This window comes from Crocuta crocuta, unplaced genomic scaffold, assembly GCF_008692635.1.
Source record: "Crocuta crocuta isolate KB4526 unplaced genomic scaffold, BGI_CrCroc_1.0 scaffold466, whole genome shotgun sequence".
NCBI lineage: Eukaryota > Metazoa > Chordata > Mammalia > Carnivora > Hyaenidae > Crocuta > Crocuta crocuta.
In genome coordinates, this window is record NW_027529672.1 from 4,444,109 (window position 1) to 4,464,073 (window position 19,965).

At 56.3% G+C, this 19,965-nt stretch overlaps 1 protein-coding gene across 4 annotated transcripts in view; it reads left to right on the forward strand.

Annotated features, from left to right (window-relative positions):
* PTPRE (protein tyrosine phosphatase receptor type E) overlaps positions 1-19,965 on the forward strand; it is a 126,904-nt gene that overhangs the window by 85,155 nt on the left and 21,784 nt on the right. For all 4 annotated transcript variants that reach the window (XM_077762979.1, XM_077762976.1, XM_077762978.1 and 1 more), the window contains 7 exons: positions 2,607-2,706; positions 2,864-2,934; positions 4,824-4,960; positions 11,196-11,286; positions 16,135-16,211; positions 17,078-17,114; positions 18,869-18,966. In XM_077762979.1, coding sequence (XP_077619105.1) covers positions 2,607-2,706; positions 2,864-2,934; positions 4,824-4,960; positions 11,196-11,286; positions 16,135-16,211; positions 17,078-17,114; positions 18,869-18,966 — 611 coding nt within the window. The remainder of the gene's footprint in view (positions 1-2,606; positions 2,707-2,863; positions 2,935-4,823; positions 4,961-11,195; positions 11,287-16,134; positions 16,212-17,077; positions 17,115-18,868; positions 18,967-19,965) is intronic.

Genomic DNA, 19,965 nt, shown 5'->3' on the forward strand with positions numbered 1-19,965 from the left:
GTCAGGTGCTCCTTTCAGGGACAAGGAAGTGATGTCATGCCCCTGAGGACAGATGTGACCCTTCACCGCTCATTACAGCTTCTGCCTGGGGCCTTCATGGGCTTGGCAGTGGCTGCAGGTCATCAAGCAGGAGGGAAGTCTGCACTGGCTCCCGTTCAAGGTCTTGGTGATAGCAGGTGGCCAGGCTCCACTGGCCGAGAATTCCAGACGGGAGCCTGACCCCGGGAAGTGCCCTTTGAAACTTGAGCTGTTTCCTTTGTTCCTCGAACAAAATGTATCCAGTGATCATCAAGAGACCTTCCTTCGTGCAGGAGTTGAAGGTAAATACTCACAAACAGTATAATTAAACAGTGTTGTCCATATTACAGGAAGGCTTCCTAGAAATTAATAAGAAAAAGACAACCCAGTGGGAAACTGGCGAAAGCATATGACCAAGCATCATGCAGATATCGAATTGACTGTTTTATTAATCATGAAACGATGCTTTACTCTATAGAAATTAGGGAAAGGCAGAGTGAAGCAGTATTATATTATTTATCAGACTGACAAAAATGAAAAGGATTGCTAATAGCTAGGAGAGATGGGCTCCATCATCCCCTCTAGGTAAGGATGGAAGCTGGAAATTTTACAGGGGGGACCTTGGCAGTTTCTGTTACAATTTAATTTTTTTTTACCATTTTTATTTATTTTTGAGAGACAGAGACTGAATGGGGGAGGGGCACAGAGAGAGGGAGACACAGAATCCGAATCAGGCTCCAGGCTCTGAGCTGTCAGCACAGAGCCTGATACGGGGCTTGAACTCATGAACCTCGAGATCATGACCTGAGCTGAAGCCAGACACTTAACTGACTGAGCCACCGAGGTGCCCCACATTACAACTTAATATGCATGCACACTGGTGCACAAAGTCTCCTTCTGGGAGCTTTCTACGGAAACGCTTTCAAGATGAGCAGAGATAAAGATACAAGATGTAAAATCGTAAGTTAACATAAGCGAAAAAAGCTGGAAACAACCTAAGTGTCCATGGATATCACGGGTTATTCAGAAAGTGGAAGTCCAAGCCGCAGTTAAACAGAATGAGGAGGCTCGTGTGTGCTGACCCAGAAGCCTCCAAGACCGCCGACTGAACGAGAAAGTGCTGCCCCGATGCAGGGAGGCCTCTGCTTTTGCCGTTGATGTGTTTTCACACTTCGCTCTGCCCGGGGGACACAGCCTAGCCGGCAGAGGTTGTTTCCGGACCATGTTGTTTTACAAAATTGCATTTAGGTTGAATTACTGATCAATATTTATTTTTTTAAAAAATTGTGTAATGTTTTATTTATTTCTGAAAGAGAGAGACAGCATGAACAGGGCAGGGCCAGAGAGAGAGACACACACAGAATCGGAAGCAGGCTCCGGGCTCTGAGCTGTCAGCATAGAGCTCAATGCGGGGCTTGAACCCACGAACCGTGAGATCATGACTGGAGCCGAAGTCGGACACTTAACTGACTGAGCCACCCAGGGGCCCCTACTGATCAATATTTAAAAATCAGATAAGGTTTACATAGCTGTGAGTTTCTTCTTTTTGGCAAGCTGGAAGAACTGGACAGTGGGGGCGGGGTGTACCTTCTGCCTGACCCCAACGGGAATGTCCCAAAAGATGGGGCATAGACTCCCCGGTTCTCCCAGCACCCCAGGCCTGCCAGCCCCTGAATGTTCTTTCCTATTCTCCCCCCCCCCGCCACACTCCCCCCCCCAGAACAGAGGCGGCTGCTGGCACTTGTCCCTGTGATCTGCTGATTCTGATTATGCCCATGCACACGGCCCTGCTCCGGGGACCTTGGGTCACTCAACCCGGGCCCTCACGGGCGGGCTATGGAAAGCCCACATCTGTAACTGTACATCTGTAACTGTAGCCTCAACGGGAGGCAGCACCCTCGAGCCCCCTGACGAGGGCCCCCAGTGCCCCTCGAAGCTCCGGGTGGTGCCCACGCCCTCAGCCAGGTGCCCCAAGCCCTTGGACCTGCAAGCTAGCCAGCAGTCACTGCCAAGACGGACGCTGGCCCGGGGCAGCCTGAGGTCTGTGCAAATGCAGAAGTGAGGAGGGGAGAAGGGCCCCACCCATGCTCTGCGGCTGCGTGTGGCAGGGCAGGGATGAGGTCAGGGTGAGGGGCACCCAGGCCCTCTCGGCCCCTCGGGATCAGCATCTCCCAGCTGGAGTTTGGCAGAGCAGGGTGGGGCCTCCATGGGTGGGCGAGTGGGGAAGCTTCCCCGCCCTGCCAGGACAGCCCCCCAGGGCAGCTCTGCAGTGGGTACGGCCAGAGGATGGGGGCTGGGGCACGCGCTCTGAGAGGCTCAGCCTGACGTCATCTGGCTTTGCCCAACAACTTGACCTGGGCAGTCACTGGGCAGACGGAAGGGCCTTGGCCTAGCCTGGAGCAAGGGGGCCTTGTTGGGCCAGGTTTCTGGCCTCCAGGGCCACCTCATCACAGACCAGCTGTCTCTCAGTCAGTGCACTTCTGTACCAAACGGTCCCTCGCATCAGGAAAAATCGTCATTTATTAGAAACACATGCCTTGGCCCTTACTGGGTGCCAGAGTCGCGCAAGGGCCTGGAGGTGNCCGCAGGCCCTCCGGATCCCCGCGCGCCGCAGCCCCTGCTGGCCTGGCTGCTGCTGCCTCTGCTGCTGCTCACCCTCCTTCTGCTGCTCGCCGCCTACTTCTTCAGGTAGGAGTGTCCCCGGGCGCAGGCGGGCTTGCCCCGACCAGCCCCGATGAGGAAATGAGCTCCTCCAGGCTGCACTGCTGGCCTGGNTCCCCGCGCCAGGGCTCCGCGTCCCGGGGGTCAGCCCTGTGCCCAGAGCTAACCAGTCTGTGTGTCCCAGGTTCCGGAAGCAGAGGAAAGCCGTGGTCAGCGCCAATGACAAGATGCCCAACGGAATCCTTGAAGAACAAGGTACCGTCCGGGGGCCGGGGGGCTGGGGGACCGGGAGGGTTCGCTTTCTGGCCACGCAGGGGGCTGCTGGCTGCCTCTTATTTGAAATGTTAAACTCCTTGAGCTTTGAGACTCCCGTCCCCCTCTGCCCGGTGTAACTAACGCTAGCGTTCACGGTGGTACAGCTTCACCATCTTGAAACTTTTCTCCTTTCTCTCTGCTGGGAGCAGACGTTCGAGACTTTCAGTTTGTGGCTTTGTTGGAAACACTGTGCACATCCTGTCCTTTTTACAGTGTTGTGACATGTCACGGTTTTCAGGAAGCCCTTGAAAACCATCCGAAGATGAGGCGGCCCGGTTCGGGCGCTCAAGGGCTCCCCTGAACTTCACGCTGCTTGCGGATCGTGATGCAAAAAGGGAGCTGGCCTGGCGCTGCGTGTGTGTGGCAGGGATGGGCCCAGCTGAGGGCATTCCCAGCCTTTCTTCAGGCTCAAGTTCGGCTCCGTGCCTTGGTGCTGCTTACTTACAAGGCACTTGTTCCTTTTCGCCACAAGCGCAGGTGGCCCAGAAAGCTGGTGAGGCAGGGACTTTCAGAATGATTGGTTCACACCAGTGACTGTAACTTCCTGTAATCTGCTTGCTACCTAATAGTTCCACGGTTTGGGGGAGCAAACATGCGGTCAGGCTTCAGACGGAATTGCAAACTCGACCCCCAGATGATAAAAAAGAACGCCAGCCCCAAAGGACCTAGCGAGGGGCTGGCGGGCAGTCCCGGGTGCCGGTGGGACCTGAACATCACCGAGCACCTCGTGAGGGGCCGCTGTGGCCCGCGGGTGCCACCGTCCTGCCCCGGCTCGCTGCCGGCACGTTTCAACAGCCTGAAAGGGAGGGACGAAGGTGTGGCTGGCGAAGCCCAGAGGCCCAGCCAGACTCACTCTGATGCGTCTGCGCTTCGCATGAGCTCTGGGAGGAGTTGTTGGCTGGGCTTCAGGCGGTTCTGCAGGTGGGGACAGGCCCTTGGTGGGAGTGACAGCAAAGTGTTCACGTTGATGTTGTCAAGAGTGTCAGTCATTTTGCAGGAAGAGAAGCTCTGGCCAAATATTGCTCCTTTTGGCTCACCCTGGGTTGTGGACGGAATTTGTCCAGGAAGTCCCCTGCGGCCCATCCTCAATGTCAGTGCCTCCCTGCCCCCCACAAAACAGGGAGGGTTTCCTCTCTCTCTCTCTTTTTTTTTTTTAATACTTATTTATTTGTGAGAGAGAGAGAGAGCGCAAGCAGGGGAGGGGCAGAGAGAGAGGGAGACACAGAATGTGAAGCAGGTTCCAGCCTCTGAGCTGTCCGCACAGAGCCCGATGCGGGGCTCGAACTCATGAACTGTGAGATCATGACCTGATCGGAAGTCGGACGCTTAACTGACTGAGCCCCCCAGGCGCCCCAGGGAAGGTTTCTCTTATTTCTCCTGGGGCTTGTGGGGTTTGAGCAAGCTGTTTGTCACAAGACAGGACTGAGGGACACCTACATCCTAACCAATTCCCGGTCTGTTCCCAGCTGAAACCAAAGTTACTCCTCCGTATTGATGAACGTATAATCGTTCTTCCTATTTCGAACCTGGAAAGTTGAGTTGGGGCATCAAAGTGCCCGAATCCTTGATAGAAGGAGCAGGGGCTGGGGGCTGGGCTGGAAGATAAGGCGTCTGTGGTGGGTGGGAGCTGGTCACACCGGCCAGAGGGACAGTGCTCTGGTGTGGTTGTATTATAAGGGGCGGACTCCGCGCTCAGCTGCTCGGCCCGCGTGGCCACGGCTGCGTGAGCTGAGTTGTGCCCTCCGGGAATGCAGTCCGTCCATCGGGCGAAGGGGTCAGCTGTCCGGGAATGTGGCTGAGCGGCCCCCATGTGTCTTCTGGTCCCACAGAGCAGCAAAGAGTGACACTGCTCAGCAGGTCCCCGTCGGGGCCCAAGAAGTACTTTCCCATCCCCGTGGCGCAGCTGGAGGAGGAGGTCCGCATCCGGTCGGCCGACGACTGCAAGCGCTTTCGGGAGGAGTTCAGTGTGAGTTTGGAGGCTCCTTTGTCATCCTGTCCGGGGTCAGGGACTGGGAAACGCGGCGCCGTAGTTGAGGGTAGGTCTTCTCGAAGACGGGGTATGTGCGCACGGGTCACGATGCTGCCCCAGAGGGGCTTCTGGACGCCTGGCTTCTCCTGCGAGGTCCCTGCACCCCCTTCATCGCTCTTTCGTAAGATGAGACGGTTGAGTGAGATGTTCCTGAAGGTTCCTTCCAGCGCAGACCCTCTGACCGCCGTGTCCTAAAATCTAGTGTGACAGGGACTCAGTTGTCTCCCTAATGTGGAAGACCAGGGCCTGAGCAGGAAGCGGGTGACAGACCGGGGTGGAGAACGGTAGAGCCCCCACCCGGCTTTCTAACGGGCTCCGGAGACCTGGTGCGTCGGGTTGGTGTAGGAAGCGCCCCTCTTCCGATCCCCCCTCGTCGCATGAACGCAACAGCCCTGGGGCCACGGGCTTCGCTTTGGTGTGTGCTCCGGCCTCTCCCTGTCTGCATCCTGCTACTGCCTGTCTGGGTGAATTGCCTCCGTGAACTTGGCAATGGCAGCAGCCGGCTAGCGCGGGTTTATCCGGCCGTGACCGTCCCCACGGGGGCAGGCTGATTCTCCCAGCTCCCAACAAAACCACACGAAGGTGCGTCTGTGACGCCTCGTCCTGTGTGACTCAGTCTGTAGTCAGTGTCCTGTGACTGTGAATCTGCTGGAGAGACCGACATTGAGAGGTCGAGAAGGGGAGAGAGGGAGAGAGGGAGAGAGGCGCGCGGACGGGCGGGCAGGTAAGAGACATGGGTTTAGCCGTTCCGTGGTGACCCCTGAGCACCTCCTGGTTTGCTCCGTGCATCTTCCTCACGTCACGCGCAGCCGCGTGCGGAGGGCTGAGCCCCGAAGAAGAGCGATGCAGCCGACGGCGCCTCGCGCAGCCTGCTGCCCCCGGGCCCTGGCACGTGCGCCCGCCCCTGAGCAGCCGGCCTCCACCGCTAAGACGGGCGCCAGGGGGGCGGGACTGTCACAAGGACCTCACAGCTCCCTTGTCTCCCACAGCACAGTGCTGTGCAGCTACTTACGCCAGGGACGGCGCCCCAGCAGACGCGGGCCCTTTCCCACAGAGGCATCCCGCGGGCGCGGGGCATTTCAGCAGCGCTTCGCTCCTTTTTCAGCGCCAGCCTCTCCTGCCCTTTCCCTTGCTTCCTTTTCATTGTTTCCAAATGCGTCTTCTATTTTGGAGAAATTAGGTCATCTCGAAAGACGGCTCCAGGCAGTATTGTTTGCAGCCTGTCAGCCTTAGGGAAGTTCATCCTCGCGTCCAAAATAACTACCGAGTTTGCAGGGTGTGACTCGGTCCCCTCCTCTCCTGTCCCGTTTCCCCTTCTGCTGTGTTTTTCCGCGTGGCCGTGGGCTGGCCTTTTGCCAGCAGGAGGCTGTGAGTCACAGCCAGCTGGCTCGCCTGCCATCTCAAGAGTGAGGACAACCCCAGCGCAGCGGGGCCGGAAATAGGGTCAGGCGGTGACGCACCTGCCCCAGGCATGAGCACCTCCGTCTGGGTCGGTAGTATTTCCATTGTCCAAAAATATCAAAAAAATGCTTGTGTTAGGTTCATTTATTTGTTCTGAGAGGGAGACAGAGAGTGGGGAAGGGGCAGAGAGAAAGGGAGAGAGAGAGAGAATCCCAGGCAGGCTCTGCGCTGTCAGCACAGAGCCCGACGTGGGGCTCGAACTCACGGACCGTGAGATCACGCCCTGAGCCTAAGTCAGTTGTTTAACCAACTGAGCCACCAAAATATCAAAATTAATGCAAGCAATCCATGCCGAACGAAATAGTACGATTGTAAATAAAGGCAAGATCATTCTGACTGATCTCTCCTGTGGTCCCAGGCTCCAGCAGGACTTGTCACCCCGCTGTCACCCATTCTTTGTCACCACACTGTCACCCATTCTTTGTCACCCTACTGTCACCCATTCTTTGTCACCCCACTGTCATCCATTCTTTGTCACCCCACTGTCACCCATTTTTTGTCATCCTACTGTCACCCATTCTGGTGTTATTTGAAGGTTTGGTGCTTTCGACATCACGCTTTAGTTTTGAATTAAAATTTTTAAAAAAATTTTTAAGCATTTATTTATTTTTGAGAGAAAGAGACATAGCGTGAGCAGGGGAGGGGCAGAGAGGGAGGGAGACACAGAATCCGAAGCAGCTCCAGGCTCTGAGCTGTCAGCACAGAGCCCGACGTGGGGCTTGAACCCATGAACCGTGAGATCATGACCCACGCGAAAGTTGGACGCTCAACTGACTGAGCCATCCAGGCACCCCCAAAAAAGTTTTTAAATGTTTCATTTGGATATTATTTTACTTTGGTTCCTGGGTTTTTTGGGTACCACTTTAGATTTTGCCTCCAAAGAAAGTATATCACTCTTCTCGCCCTCCCCTGCCCAGCTGCCCACTGGAGGCCCCTGTACAGTGAGGGGTACGCAGAGGAGAGGAGGGCCTGGGCCCGGCGCTGGGGGGCCAGGGACAAGTTGACTGTAGTCTCTGGACCCCAGTTTGCTGCTCTCATCAGAGAGAGCTGGTNAACCGACTGAGCCCCCCAGGCGCCCCTGAGCCGGTCAATCCCTAAGCCACCGTTTGTGTGGCTTCTGTCTTCTAAGCCTGCTGGAGCCTTCCAGGACCGGCCCACTCTTGGCTCTGCGATGACCCCCCCGGAGTTAGACGACTGTCCGCCCTCCCCCTCCTCATCCACGTCCTGAGTTCGAGCCCTACCCAGAGACCGTGAAAGGGACGGATGAGTCTTGAGCATGGACATCTGTGTGTTGCCGACCCAGAGCCTCAGGGAGCTGAACGAGTTTGGCGCTGGGGTCAGTGGTGTGGTCCAGGCGTGAGTGCTGAGTCGGCCTCCCTCTTACCAGCCCAGAGCAAGTGGGCCATGTATTCAACCTCCACCTGCCTCAGTTTATTCACCTGCACGATAAGGATGCTGCCGTCCCCGAAGGATTGTCTGAACTTGTGAAAGAGGCAGATGTGTGCCCAGCCTCGCCCCATGCCTGCACCACGTGCGTCTGGGGGCTTTTAGGATGACTCCTAGGGACACCCAGTGGCACCGTCTCGACCCGCCATGACAGAGGGCCACCCCAGCAGAGGCTGTTCCAGATCCCCGGTTAATACCTCGGCAAGGGAGTGCTGTTCAGGCCAGGACCGCCCCTCCCCCACCTCAGACGAGTCTTCCCGGCTCAGACCAGCAGCTCATTCCACGCCCGGGGATCCAGTGTGTTGTAGAAAGGTGCAGGGGAGGCGTGAGCCAGAGCCAGCCCCTGGAGCGTGCGGGGACAGTCCCCACCGGCCGCTCTCTGTTCCCCTCATTCACTACCACCTGCCCAGCGCTGCAGAGCGGGGAGGAAAAGGCAGCGGCATGGCCCGGTGCCCCTGTGTGCGCTCACTGAGATGAAACCCCAGCCACCTCCAGCAAGCCGCACACCAGCCAACCCCCTTCGGTCCATTTGTGTCATCACACAATCAATCGCGAGGCATTTATTGACCCCTCACTACCTGCATGGCTCCTGCTGGGCGCTGTGGGGGTGACCGGGTCCCAGCAGAGCCTGCCCCGGGTGCTGGCCTGTTTCCCCTGAGCAGCTCAGAGATTCGAGTCTGCAGACGGACAGCGGGCGGAAGTGATGGGCGGCAGTCATGCCGTGTGCTTGGATACGGAGCTACGCTCCACACACAGAGCACCCGGCCTCTCACCCCAAGTGGCCCTCCGCGCAGCCCAAAAGGCCGGTATTGCTACCCCAAGCTTCATACCCGGGTCTCAGGCCACGGGGGGGGGGAGGCACAGTTGGGTCCACCCTCCACACCTCTGCCCTCCAGCCTCCCCACACACAGCACCACAGCCACCCCACCTTCCCAGGAAGACAGAGGCTTCTTGGGTTCTCTTTTTCTTTTTAATGTATCATTTGTATAGACTTGAATGTCTAGAGTCCTTTTAGGCTTATGGAAAAGTTATGCGTGGAGTACAGGGTTCCCCTGTAGCTCGCCTGTCCCCGCACAGGTTTCCCAGGCCAACAGTGACTCCTGTCCGTGCCCTGCATGTGTCCCAAGTGATAACTAATGTTGACTCGTCACTGACCGGCCGACATCCAGAGCTGGGGAGCTGGTGTGACACGTTATGTGGGTTCGGACAAACCACCTTTATACTAGTATCATACCTCGTTTTTATTTTCAGGGATGGGGTCAAGAAAGCTTTCGAGGATAGAAAGAGAGAAGTCTGTAGAACGCTGCCACAGATTCTCTGTTTAGCTCAGGTCCAGAAAATCAGTGTTAAGACAGTTTTGATAAGAACCAGGAATTTTGAGGGGCGCCTGGGTGGCTCCGTCGGTTGAGCACCTGACGTCGGCTCAGGTCATGATCTCAGAGCTTGTGAGTTCAAGCCCCATGTCGGGCTCTGTGCTGACAGTTCAGAGCCTGGAATCTGCTTTGGATTCTGTGTCTCCCTCTCTCTCTGACCCTCCCCTGCTCGTGCTCTGTCTCTCTCTCTCTCTCTCTCTCTCTCTCAAAAATAAACATTAAAAAATTAAAAAAAAAAAGAACCAGGAATTTGGGCAGAGAAGGTGCTGGTCCCAAGGCCCCCACCAGGCTCTGCCTGTCGCCATCCAGTTCAGTGAACCCAAAACAGAAGAAAGAGGGCACTGGGTGGCAGGGGCTCAGCCTGTGATGGAGAAGCACCCCCCGCCCCGCCCCTCCCCAGGAGANTCTGTCTCTGTCTCTCTCTCTCTCTCTCTCAAAAATAAACATTAAAAAATTAAAAAAAAAAAAAGAACCAGGAATTTGGGCAGAGAAAGTGCTGGTCCCAAGGCCCCCACCAGGCTCTGCCTGTCGCCATCCAGTTCAGTGAACCCAAAACAGAAGAAAGAGGGCACTGGGTGGCAGGGGCTCAGCCTGTGATGGAGAAGCACCCCCCGCCCCGCCCCTCCCCAGGAGAGGGAGGCTCTGGGCACCTGCGGGCGGCGAGTCCAGCCCTTCTGATACATGGTGTGGATAAGCCTAGGGCCGCGGCAGCACTTGTGAGGTCTGCCCCCGTCTTCCGGGACTTCGCACTTGAGGGAGTGCAGTCCTCGTGGTCAGCTCCAGGCCACACTGCAGGCCTCCCCGCAGGGCCTGCTGCTCGCAAGCCAGGTGACTCTGGGCGAGTCTGCAGCAGCCTTGGGGGTCAGTCTCCTCGCCTAGACAAAGGGGCGATGCTAGCGTCGTCTTGTAATAGGTGAGTTGTGGGCCGGGGCGGGTGGCCCAGCGCCCCCAGGGCCCGGCACAGCGAGGCTGCCCGGTAAAGACTGACACTCGCTTCTCGGCTTCCAGTGTCCCCTCCCCAGTCCAGTCCGTGTTGAGGTTCATGTTGAAGGACGTGATTCGGGGGTTCGAAAGGCTCCTTCGCACAGTGCCCTGCGAGGGGCTCTCCTGCGTGCAGAGGCGTCCCAGCAGCCAGCGGATGCAGGGGGGTGACGGGGGTGACCAGGAGTGGGAGAGGCCCCAGCAGCTGCAGGACTAGAAGTCAGAGAGCCCGGGGTCACCCGGGGTCACGTCTGCAGAGCCGCACGTCAGTTCCGGGGCACTGGCGCCTCACCTTCCTGTCCTCATCCGAGGCAGGGGGCAGTAGGGCAGGGTTTCTGATGCCAGGTGTGCACACAGGACCCCGGGGGGTCTTGTGCTGGTCCGGGGCGGGGCTGGGGTCTGCACTTCCCACACCAGGCCAGCCGGGCCTTAACCGCTGGCCCAGGAGCACACGGCGTCTCGGGCAGGAGCCCCGCATCTGAGGTCCTCGCCCACCCTTCTGCGCCCCTGAGCCCAGCCCCACGGGCGCGCCAGGACCCTTGCCCTGCCCTGTCCTGGCTCAGAGGGCCCCGGGCTCAGTCTGTATGTGTGGAGTGGCCGCCCTAGGCCAGGACCTGTGGCTCCCAATGGTTTGGTGACTTGAAGTCCCTGCCTTCAGGCATCCGAGGGCCCAACTGTGAGGTCATCGCCATGTCCACGGCTCACCTGGCCCGCTGGCCAGGACCCTGGCGCGCCTGCGTCTTCCTCACGTCTCTGCCCAGTGCCTGGCACAGCTCGCGGGGCAGAAAGGGTGGTGGACTGCAAGTAGTTTGCTCCAACGGTTTCCTAATCCCCGTGCGCATCAGGGGAGTGGACGTGAACGCTGTGTTCGGATTCATCCCTTTTAGCGCTAACTGTGTGTTTTCTTGTAGTCGTTGCCATCTGGACACGTACAAGGAACTTTTGAACTGGCCAATAAAGAAGAAAATAGAGAAAAGAACAGATATCCCAACATCCTTCCCAGTAAGACTTTACCTTTTTTGCATGATTGGTGGCATTTGGAGTAAACTGGACATTCCTTTGTAGCTCCCGGGAACCGTGCCTGTCCAGCCCGCATGACACTCCCAGTGCTCGGGGACGAGGGCCCGGGCCAGCACCGCTGCTTGGGGCTCGTACAGGGAGGTCTAGGGAGCCCCGTCCCCACAGCGGACTCAGGCCACCTCTGTTGTCCTGGGTCTGGCCACCTAGCCTGTGCTCGATGTTGAGACTGGGGCTGCCTAGGGGTCAAGGGGAGCGTCCCCCGCATGGGCTGGCAGAGCCCTGCTCCTGGGCCCCGTCCTGAGCCACAGTCTTGTGCTGCTGGTGGCCCTGGGCTCGTCCCCCCTCAGACCCTGTGCTCTTGGCCACCCTCAGTGTGTCCCCCAGACCAGGGACAGTAATGACAGCTTTGTGGGAGGGCTTAGAAACGCCAGCAGCTAAACGGGGCCATGGGCTGCGGGGTGCGGGGTCCAGATAGCTGACAGATCTGTCCCCAGAGGTGGCTGGACAAGCCGTGCCCTGGGGGCAGCGTTCACAGCCTGCCTCGGTACCAGGACAGACCTGGAGGTTCCAAGCTGCCTTCGGAAGAGCTGGCCGAGGAGGGTTGTGGATTTCTTCGTTCATCTGGACCCACTTGTCGGCTTTGCCCATCAGGCTAACAGAAAGGCAGCCAGGGAGGGTTTCGATCCTGAGCCCCAGGCCTCCTCATTCCAGAGGACCTCCCCGTTCTCAGCCAGAGCCTCCCTAGGAGCAAGGCAGCCAGGGTGCAGTGGGCTCAGTGCACTGGCTCCTGGTTGCATTTTAAGATGAGAGTGAAGCCCCTCTGTTTGTAGGCACGAGAAGCTGTGGTCCGCCCGATTTGTGTGGCCTCTGCGCTCTCAGCACTTAATAGAAACAATTCTTTTGCTCTTCACAAGCACAGGATTTGCACAACTCTTTTTTTCAAAGGCCTCCCGTGAGTCTATGATCCAAGTAAAGTGAGAAATTAACCAAATAGTCTTCTGGCTAGAATGTATCCGGGTAGGCAGCCGAGGGAGCAGCAAGGCGCCGGGCAGGGGCTGGGCAGTGAGGAGGGGGCTCGGACCAGGGGTAGACTCTGGACACGCAGGGGGGATCAGATGGGAAGGACTTGCTGTTGCACCTGGGTGGGTTATCAGAGAAGCGGGGAGGCAAGCCTTGGTCTGAGCGGCTCAAGGGAAAGGAGAACCATGGGGGGTGGTTTGGGGTCTTAGGAATATTTTGTGTCAAGTCAAATCGGGCCATTTGGAAATTAGTATTATTTTCTACTACTAATTTGACTAATTAGCTTCCTTTATTTTCTATTATTAGTTTGACTAATTAGTTTCCTTAATTAGTTTAATTTATGCGTTGACCTACTGAGTGCGTATGCTGAGGACCTGTTCAGCACCAGCACTTTTCCAGGTTCCTGACCCCCACTTGTCTCTTACTCACTAAACCCTTAGTTAAAGATGTTTATAAGTTAATTTATTTATTTTGAGAGAGAGAGAGAGTGTGTGTGCTCATGAGTGAGCAGGGGAGGGGCAGAGAGAGAGGGAGAGAATCCCGAGCAGACGGCTTAGAGTCTGATGCAGGGCTCAGTGTCACAAATAGTGAGGTCATGACCTGAGCCGAAATCAAGAGTCAGATGCTTAACCGACTGACCCACCCAGGTGCCCCATAAATCCCTTTTTTTTTAAAGGTGATATCTACACTGATAAACGAGAGTATTTTGGGGCGCCTGGGTAGTTCAGTCGGTTAGGCGTCTGACTCCTGATTTCGGCTCAGGTCATGATCTCAGGGTTTGTGAGTTTGGGCCCCGAGTTGGGCTCCTCACTGACTGCATGGAGACTGCTTGGGATTCTCTCTCTCCCCCTCTCTATGCCCTTCCCCTGCTCATGCTTTCTCTCTCTCTCTCAAAATAAATAAAACCTAAAAATATATATATATATATATTTTTGGTGACACCTCAATGAGAGCAGAATCAATGCGCCAGGTGAAATTACCTGCACTCCGCCCCCTGATGGCAGATGTGATGGTTCAGGGTGGGGCACCACCTCCTGAGGGTCCCTAACCTGGAATAGCAGCGCCTCCCCCTGCACGTTTTCTCCAGCCCGTGTTCTCCAGCTTGTGCTTTGGAGGGAAGTTGGTCTTTCCTACAAGCATAAATGTGTGAAAATTCTGTCCCCCCTTCCCCCGTCGCTGGCTGAGGGTCTGGCGCCAGCCCTGCTCTGCCCAGGAGCACTGAGCCAGAGGAAATTGAGGGTGCTGGCGGTGACTCCGCCCAGATGTGAGGTATTTCACGTTGATTGGACCCTGGGGTCTGTGGAAGGCAGCATGGGGACATTTGGGGACACTTGGGATGTGCCCTGGGAGTGGCCTACAGGCCACCAGCTGGGTAGCATCTGGCACCAGTAAGACACAAGCTGAAAGAAAGGGGTCTGAGTAAATTGAGGGGTTGGCCCGAGATGACCCCAGGGCCGGCTAGGCATCCAGGACAGGAACGGGCTGATTCGCTAGATGTTGCATGAGATGGGCGTCTCAGGTCTGTCCCACACCCTGCCCGGGATGAGAGACTCCATTCTTGCTCAGGGCAGGGTTAGGGTCAGTGGGGGTGAGAAGGGCTGAGACCTGACTCCCACAGCCCTGGGCACCATCCAGGCCTCTCCCCATCCCTCCCCCAAGCTGATTTTGGCTGTAAATTTACCAGATTTATTGTTTTGTTTTTTTTTTTAGTTTATTTATTTTGAAAGAGAGAGAGCTGGGGAAGGGGAGAGAGAGAGGGAGGGAGGGACAGAGAGAGAGAGAGAGAGAATTAGAAGCAGGGTCCATGCATTGTCAGTGTGGAGCCCGATGTGGGGTTCGATCTGACACTTAATTGACTGAGCCACTCAGATGCCCCTGAATTTACCAGATTTGTAAGAAGCCCGTCGGCCCAGGAGCCGAGTCATGGAAGCGGCTCTAGGGAGCTTAGAAGACAGAGATCAAGGTGCCTGGTGTGTCTGTGAGGCAGGGCTTTGGAAAAGCTTGGTGGCCGGGGGGGAGACAGCACCCTCTTATCTGGGAGAAAAACAGCAACAGCCGATAATTTCAGGAAATAGTGTTTTGAAAGTGAAGTGTGACTTTCAGAATAAAAAGACAGGAAGCTCTTAGACACTGCAAGATTCTAAATCTAACCAGAAGGCTATTTTTTACCCTCTGCTTTCTATAGCTGTTCTCAAAGCGTAAATGCTTCCCAATTATTTTCAACCGGCTTCACGCATGTCCAGCCGGAGCCGTATCTGCTTTAGGGCTGTCAGCCCCTGAGCAGGACGGTCTCACAGAGACTGTACGTTTGGGGGCAGACATCCTGGCTGCCCCTTCTGGCCATGACTTTCCCTGAAAGCCCCAGTGGCCATGCTGCTGGGGGGCAGGGCAGATCTGGCCCAGCCAGCGAGCTGGTGTCCAGCCAGCAGGTGTCTGAGGCCAGCGGTGCCTTCTGGGAATGCGGAAGACGACAGCGACGGTCCAGACACCTTGTGGCAGACCCGCCCCGCAAACACGCCCTTCTCAGTTAGTGTCCCTCTCTCGGGACGAGCAGGGGTCAACAGGACAATGCAGATAATGCAGTAAAGACATACGGAGTGCTCACTGAATACCAAGCCCGTGAGGCGTGCAGGGTGAATGACCCGGGAGCGGCTCTGACCCTTGACCCCGGCCCCGGGCCGAGTCTGGGTGTCCTCAGTGTTGTAGTCCTGCGAGAAGCTGCCGTGCAGCTAGAAGCCGCAGCACAGCAGCGCGGGGAACCCGGGCCCGGGGCTGTGACACCGTGAAGGGCCCGTGAAACCATCTAATTTCCTTTTAAACCAGAAAAAAAAAAATACACGTAATCCGGTCTGGTTTACATTAAGCTTTATACTAACAAGTGACACAGTTGTAAAACAAAACATTTGCTTATTTGTCTATTTTTTTATGGAGGAAGGGGCCCATGAAGGCAGGAGTGACAAGGACCCACCAAAGTCCAACGGGGGCCCTGGAAGAAATTTCCGGAAATGTGTGTCTGTATACACAAACGCACGGCCCACAAACACATACACATCAGACCCAGGCGTACAGAGAAAACACACTTAACACACACACCACACCTCCACCTACCACGCACACACATGAACGCACTCACACACCCACACACGGAGAAAACACCCGTCACGCAGCCACACAGAGCCCTCTGTGGTCCGCCCTCCCCCTGGACAAGTGCTTGTTCGACAGGCCGGAATGTTCCAGGCAGGTGGCCCACCAGGCCCGCCGGGGTCTGCGTGAGTTCCGCCCACCCTCCAGCCCGAGGGCCAACTCAAAGGGTGGGGATGGGGGTGTGGAGTCGGCTGGTCCTTTCCCCGGGAAGCCCGGGAGGGTGGACCCCAGCCCTTCTGTCTGGGGTTCTCCTCGGCGCGGAAACACTTGTTAATGTAGAGGCCCAGCTGGGGTTTCGGGGACTATGGCGATCTCACTGCGGGGTCCCAGCACGCGCTGCTGTTCTGTCTCTATGGGAGACCCAGCAGCCTGCGCTCCTGGGCACGCGTCCCTCTGCTCTCATCAGCGGGTTTTACGGGCCCCGGGTCAGGGCGGGACACTGTCCTCAGTGCCGAGACTCCGTGTTCAATGAAGCAGGTGTGTTCCCACCCTCATGACACAAAGGGTCTCAGGGGAGCCTTTAAAAAGGACGCCTCCTCTGTCCCCGTGATCACCCCTAAGACCCGCTCGTGTCCTGTGCGGTGTTTAACGCTGTAGATGGAAGAAACGTATGGCACCCACGATTTCCTTATCCTGATATCGTGTTTCCTTTTTTCTTTTAAACAGATGATCATTCCAGGGTGATTCTGAGCCAAGTGGATGGAGCCCCGTGTTCAGACTACATTAATGCCTCCTACATAGATGTGAGTCAGCCGCTGTCCTGCCCCTGGCCCAGGCTGATGCACACACCTGCATCATTTGGGGACTGAGTGAGAAGCGTGACTTTCCTCTCTGGGGCCAGGAATGTAAATATTCACAACCTTCCTGGGCAGTTTGACCACAGCGCAGAGAGCACAGTCACCCAGGCCTTTTGAATTAGCATCTGTCTGGGGTTTCAATTTCAGGAAACAGATAAGCACGACAGATGTTTGTTACAACATTCTTTATATCACTGACCAAATAGAACAAGAGGAATCCGTTGAACAAACTATGGTGAAACCATATGCAACGGAGTAAGAATTCACTTTAACTGGGGCGCCTGCGGAGCTCAGCGGGTTAAGCCTCCGACCTTGGCTCAGGTTATGATCTCACGGTTCGTGGGTTCGAGCCCCGCGTCGGGCTCCGTGCTGACAGCTCGGAGCCTGGAGCTGCTTCAGATTCTGTGTCACCCTCTTCTCTCTGCCCGTCCCCTGCCCACTCTCTGTCTCTGTCTGTCTCTCTCTCAAAAATATATAAAATTAAAAAAATTTAAGAATTCACTTTAATTGAACTTTTAATATAAATTATAAAATTATCATAAAAACACAACGTAGGAGAATTTGTACCTGTTAACCAGTTAAAAGTAACTAAATGTGTGCCTGTGTATGTGAGTGCCTGGGAAAGCATTCACAGGAAAAGTCTACAGCAGAATGAACGAAAAGTAGCGCTAGTTCTGAAATGACTAGTGGGTTTCCTTATTTCTGTGTTTTCCACGTGTCCCGTGATCGATATGTGTTACTGTCCAAACTACAACAAAATCCTTCAGCAAAGAACGTTACGAAGAATTACAAATCCGATTTTGCTTTTCTAGGGTTACAAAGAGAAGAATAAGTTCATAGCAGCTCAAGGTAAGCGTTTTACTGTCACTTTCAGAGCAGGATTTTGGTAAACTGATGTGGCTGCCGCCTCGTCCTTATCTGACACCAAGCCCCGGGGCTTCATCTGGGCTTCTTGTATGTCTGTCTTGCTGCGACTGTGTAGCCTGATTGCTGTCTGTCCACGCTGTCCCCCGGCACGGGCCACGCAGGGGCGTCCCGCATCTCGCAGAGCCTCGCGATCCGAGGCTGGCGTTCCGCTGACCCCGAGTGTCCGCGTGTCCCGAGAGCTGCTGGGAAACGCCACGCCGTGTTCACCTCCACCTCTCAGCAGAAGCCTTCTCGGGTCATTCTGTGCATTTGTTTGCAAAGCTCTGCGCCAGACGATGAAGCTCGTGTACACGCAGAGCTTCAGAAGAACGGACGGGTTGGAGCCCCTGAGAGCCTAGGTCCCCCTCCGAGGTTGGGCCGCCAGTGGGGGGGGGTCGTCATTTCTAAGAGTAGGTGTAGCCGGCGTGTTAGATGCACATCCACGCAAAGCAGACGTGCAGACAGACACACAGACACAAGCCAGTTTCCGCACCTGCACGGTTCAAAGACAGGGCACCGGGCAGGTCAGTGGTTATCCAGCCCTGAACCTCAGCTGGGCTCGGCGGGTGGGGAGGGGGAGTCTCTTATCAGATCAGGGCCCCACCCCCACCCCCCGGGGCACGTTGGCTGTGGAGGCACACCCTTCACCTTGCACACAAGCCACCTTGCACGGGCAGCACTTCCAGTGTGACACCCGTCCGTCCGCCCAGAGGTGGCGGCCCCGTGTGCTGTGCTGGTGCCGCTCGGGCTGGGGACGCGGAGCCACCCCCGGCTTTCCTGGACTTCCGCCCTCGCAGGCAAGGGTCTTTCGGACAGCAGGTCCCCAAAGTCAGTGTAACATCAGAATCACTTTTTTTAAACGTACATTTTTAAAATGTACATTTACATTTTTAAAATGTGCGTCCCTAAGAAATAGGTAAACACAGACACATATACCCAGAGTACAGTGTCAGAGAACCTGACAGACACGAGCCGACACAAACAGACGGTGTCTCTCCTGTAAGAAGGGGAGGCAGCCGGGGGCTGAGGCATGTCACTGTCTTCCTCAGGGTCACAAAATGGCTGCTGCATCTCCAGGCATTGTGTCTATATTCAGGCAGGAAGGAGGGCAAAGGGCAGAGGACTTTCTTCTGGGGACCCTTTATCTTTGGTTCAGACCGCTCCCCGGGAACGTTAGCCCACATCCCACTGGACGGCACTGAATCATCGCCAGCTGCGAGGGCAGCTGAGAGATGAGGGAAGGGGGTTAGATGTGGAGGCTGAGCCGGTCAGCCTGCAGCCCATCTGTGTCTCTGTCTGCGTCTGTCTGTCTCACACACACAGACCCTTGCGCAGTTCCGGAGGGGGCGCTGGTATGCTAAGGCCTTGAGGGGCCCCCTGAGCGGCTGCACCCTGCACCCCATTCTCCAGATCCAAACCTCATCTGAATCCCCTTGATTGCCTGTGAATGGGGTCACCCCTGGGAAGCTGCTGTGTACCTGCCCCAGGACATCCCGGCCCCGGGATCGGGCTGGGTGGGGGGTGTCCAGGGGTGTGGGCGGTGGGGGCCGGCAGGGAGGCCGCGCCCCTCTGGGTGGGTGGGCCAGCCGGCCCGTTTGTGCCTCGGAGGGGAGCAGTCCCAGGGCTCTGAGGCCAGAGCGACGGGGGCCACCCAGACCCTCTTCAGGTCTGACTTTGGGATCCTCCTCTGCCTGCAGGCCCCAAGCAGGAAACAGTGAATGACTTCTGGAGGATGGTCTGGGAGCAGAAGTCGGCCACTATTGTCATGTTGACGAACCTGAAAGAAAGGAAGGAGGTGAGCCAGCCTACTTGCCGACTCTCAGGCTCTGCTCTAAGCTTCTGGGGCTTCGCTGGGGGCTTGCTCACCACATCCTTTTCCGATCCCTCTCCCTTATCGCCGCAAAGAAGAAGAAAAAGCCCCAGGGGCTCACGAAATAAATAGTCTGTGTTCCAGGCATCTCACTGCTCTGCGCGGTGACACACACATGTCACAGAGTTAGCTCTCTCTTCAGCCGAGAGCCCCCCTCCCCCGGCCCGGCTGCCCCCNCTCAGCACCCAGAGACTTAGGTGCCGGGCATATTCTACTGTGGGCCCCGGACTGTAAATAAACACGGATTTCCTGCTTATCATCCACACGAGAGACTGTATTTGGAACACAAGGTATTGAAGGAATGCCAAGTTGTCATCCCTGTGTATTTAATTAGCTATTTCTTTTTATTTTACATTTTTTAACGTTTATTTTTGAGAGAGAGAGGCAGAGTGAGCGGGGCGGGGGGGAGGGGCAGAGCGAGAGGGAGACAGAATCTGAAGCAGCTCCAGGCTCTGAGCTGTCAGCACAGAGCCCGACACGGGGCTCGAACTCACAGACTGTGAGATCATGACCTGAGTTGAAGTCCAACGCTTAACCGACTGAGCCTCCCAGGCGCCCCTTTAATTGGCTGTTTCTAATTTAAAACGTGATGCGCAGACATGAGAACTTGAAGCCTCTATAAAGAAGGTCAAGCGGGTTCAGGTCCTAAAGGGGACAGACCCTCCTCTGGCCTGCGCTGTGGGGGGCGGAGGGCGCAGGGGGGCGTGCCCCGGGGCAGCACACAAACCCTGCCTCCTGGGGTTCAGGTGCCACCGGGAACAGAAGGCAAGTAAACAGACACTGTGTCGGGAGGTGTCAGGAGGACACATAAAAAATGACAGAGTAAAGGGCCCCTGGGGGGCAGGGAAGGGGAGGAGAGCAAGGCAGACAAGTACTTAGGGGCCTGGGCCTGAGGCTGGGGACTGGGTGGGGTGGGGGCCATGG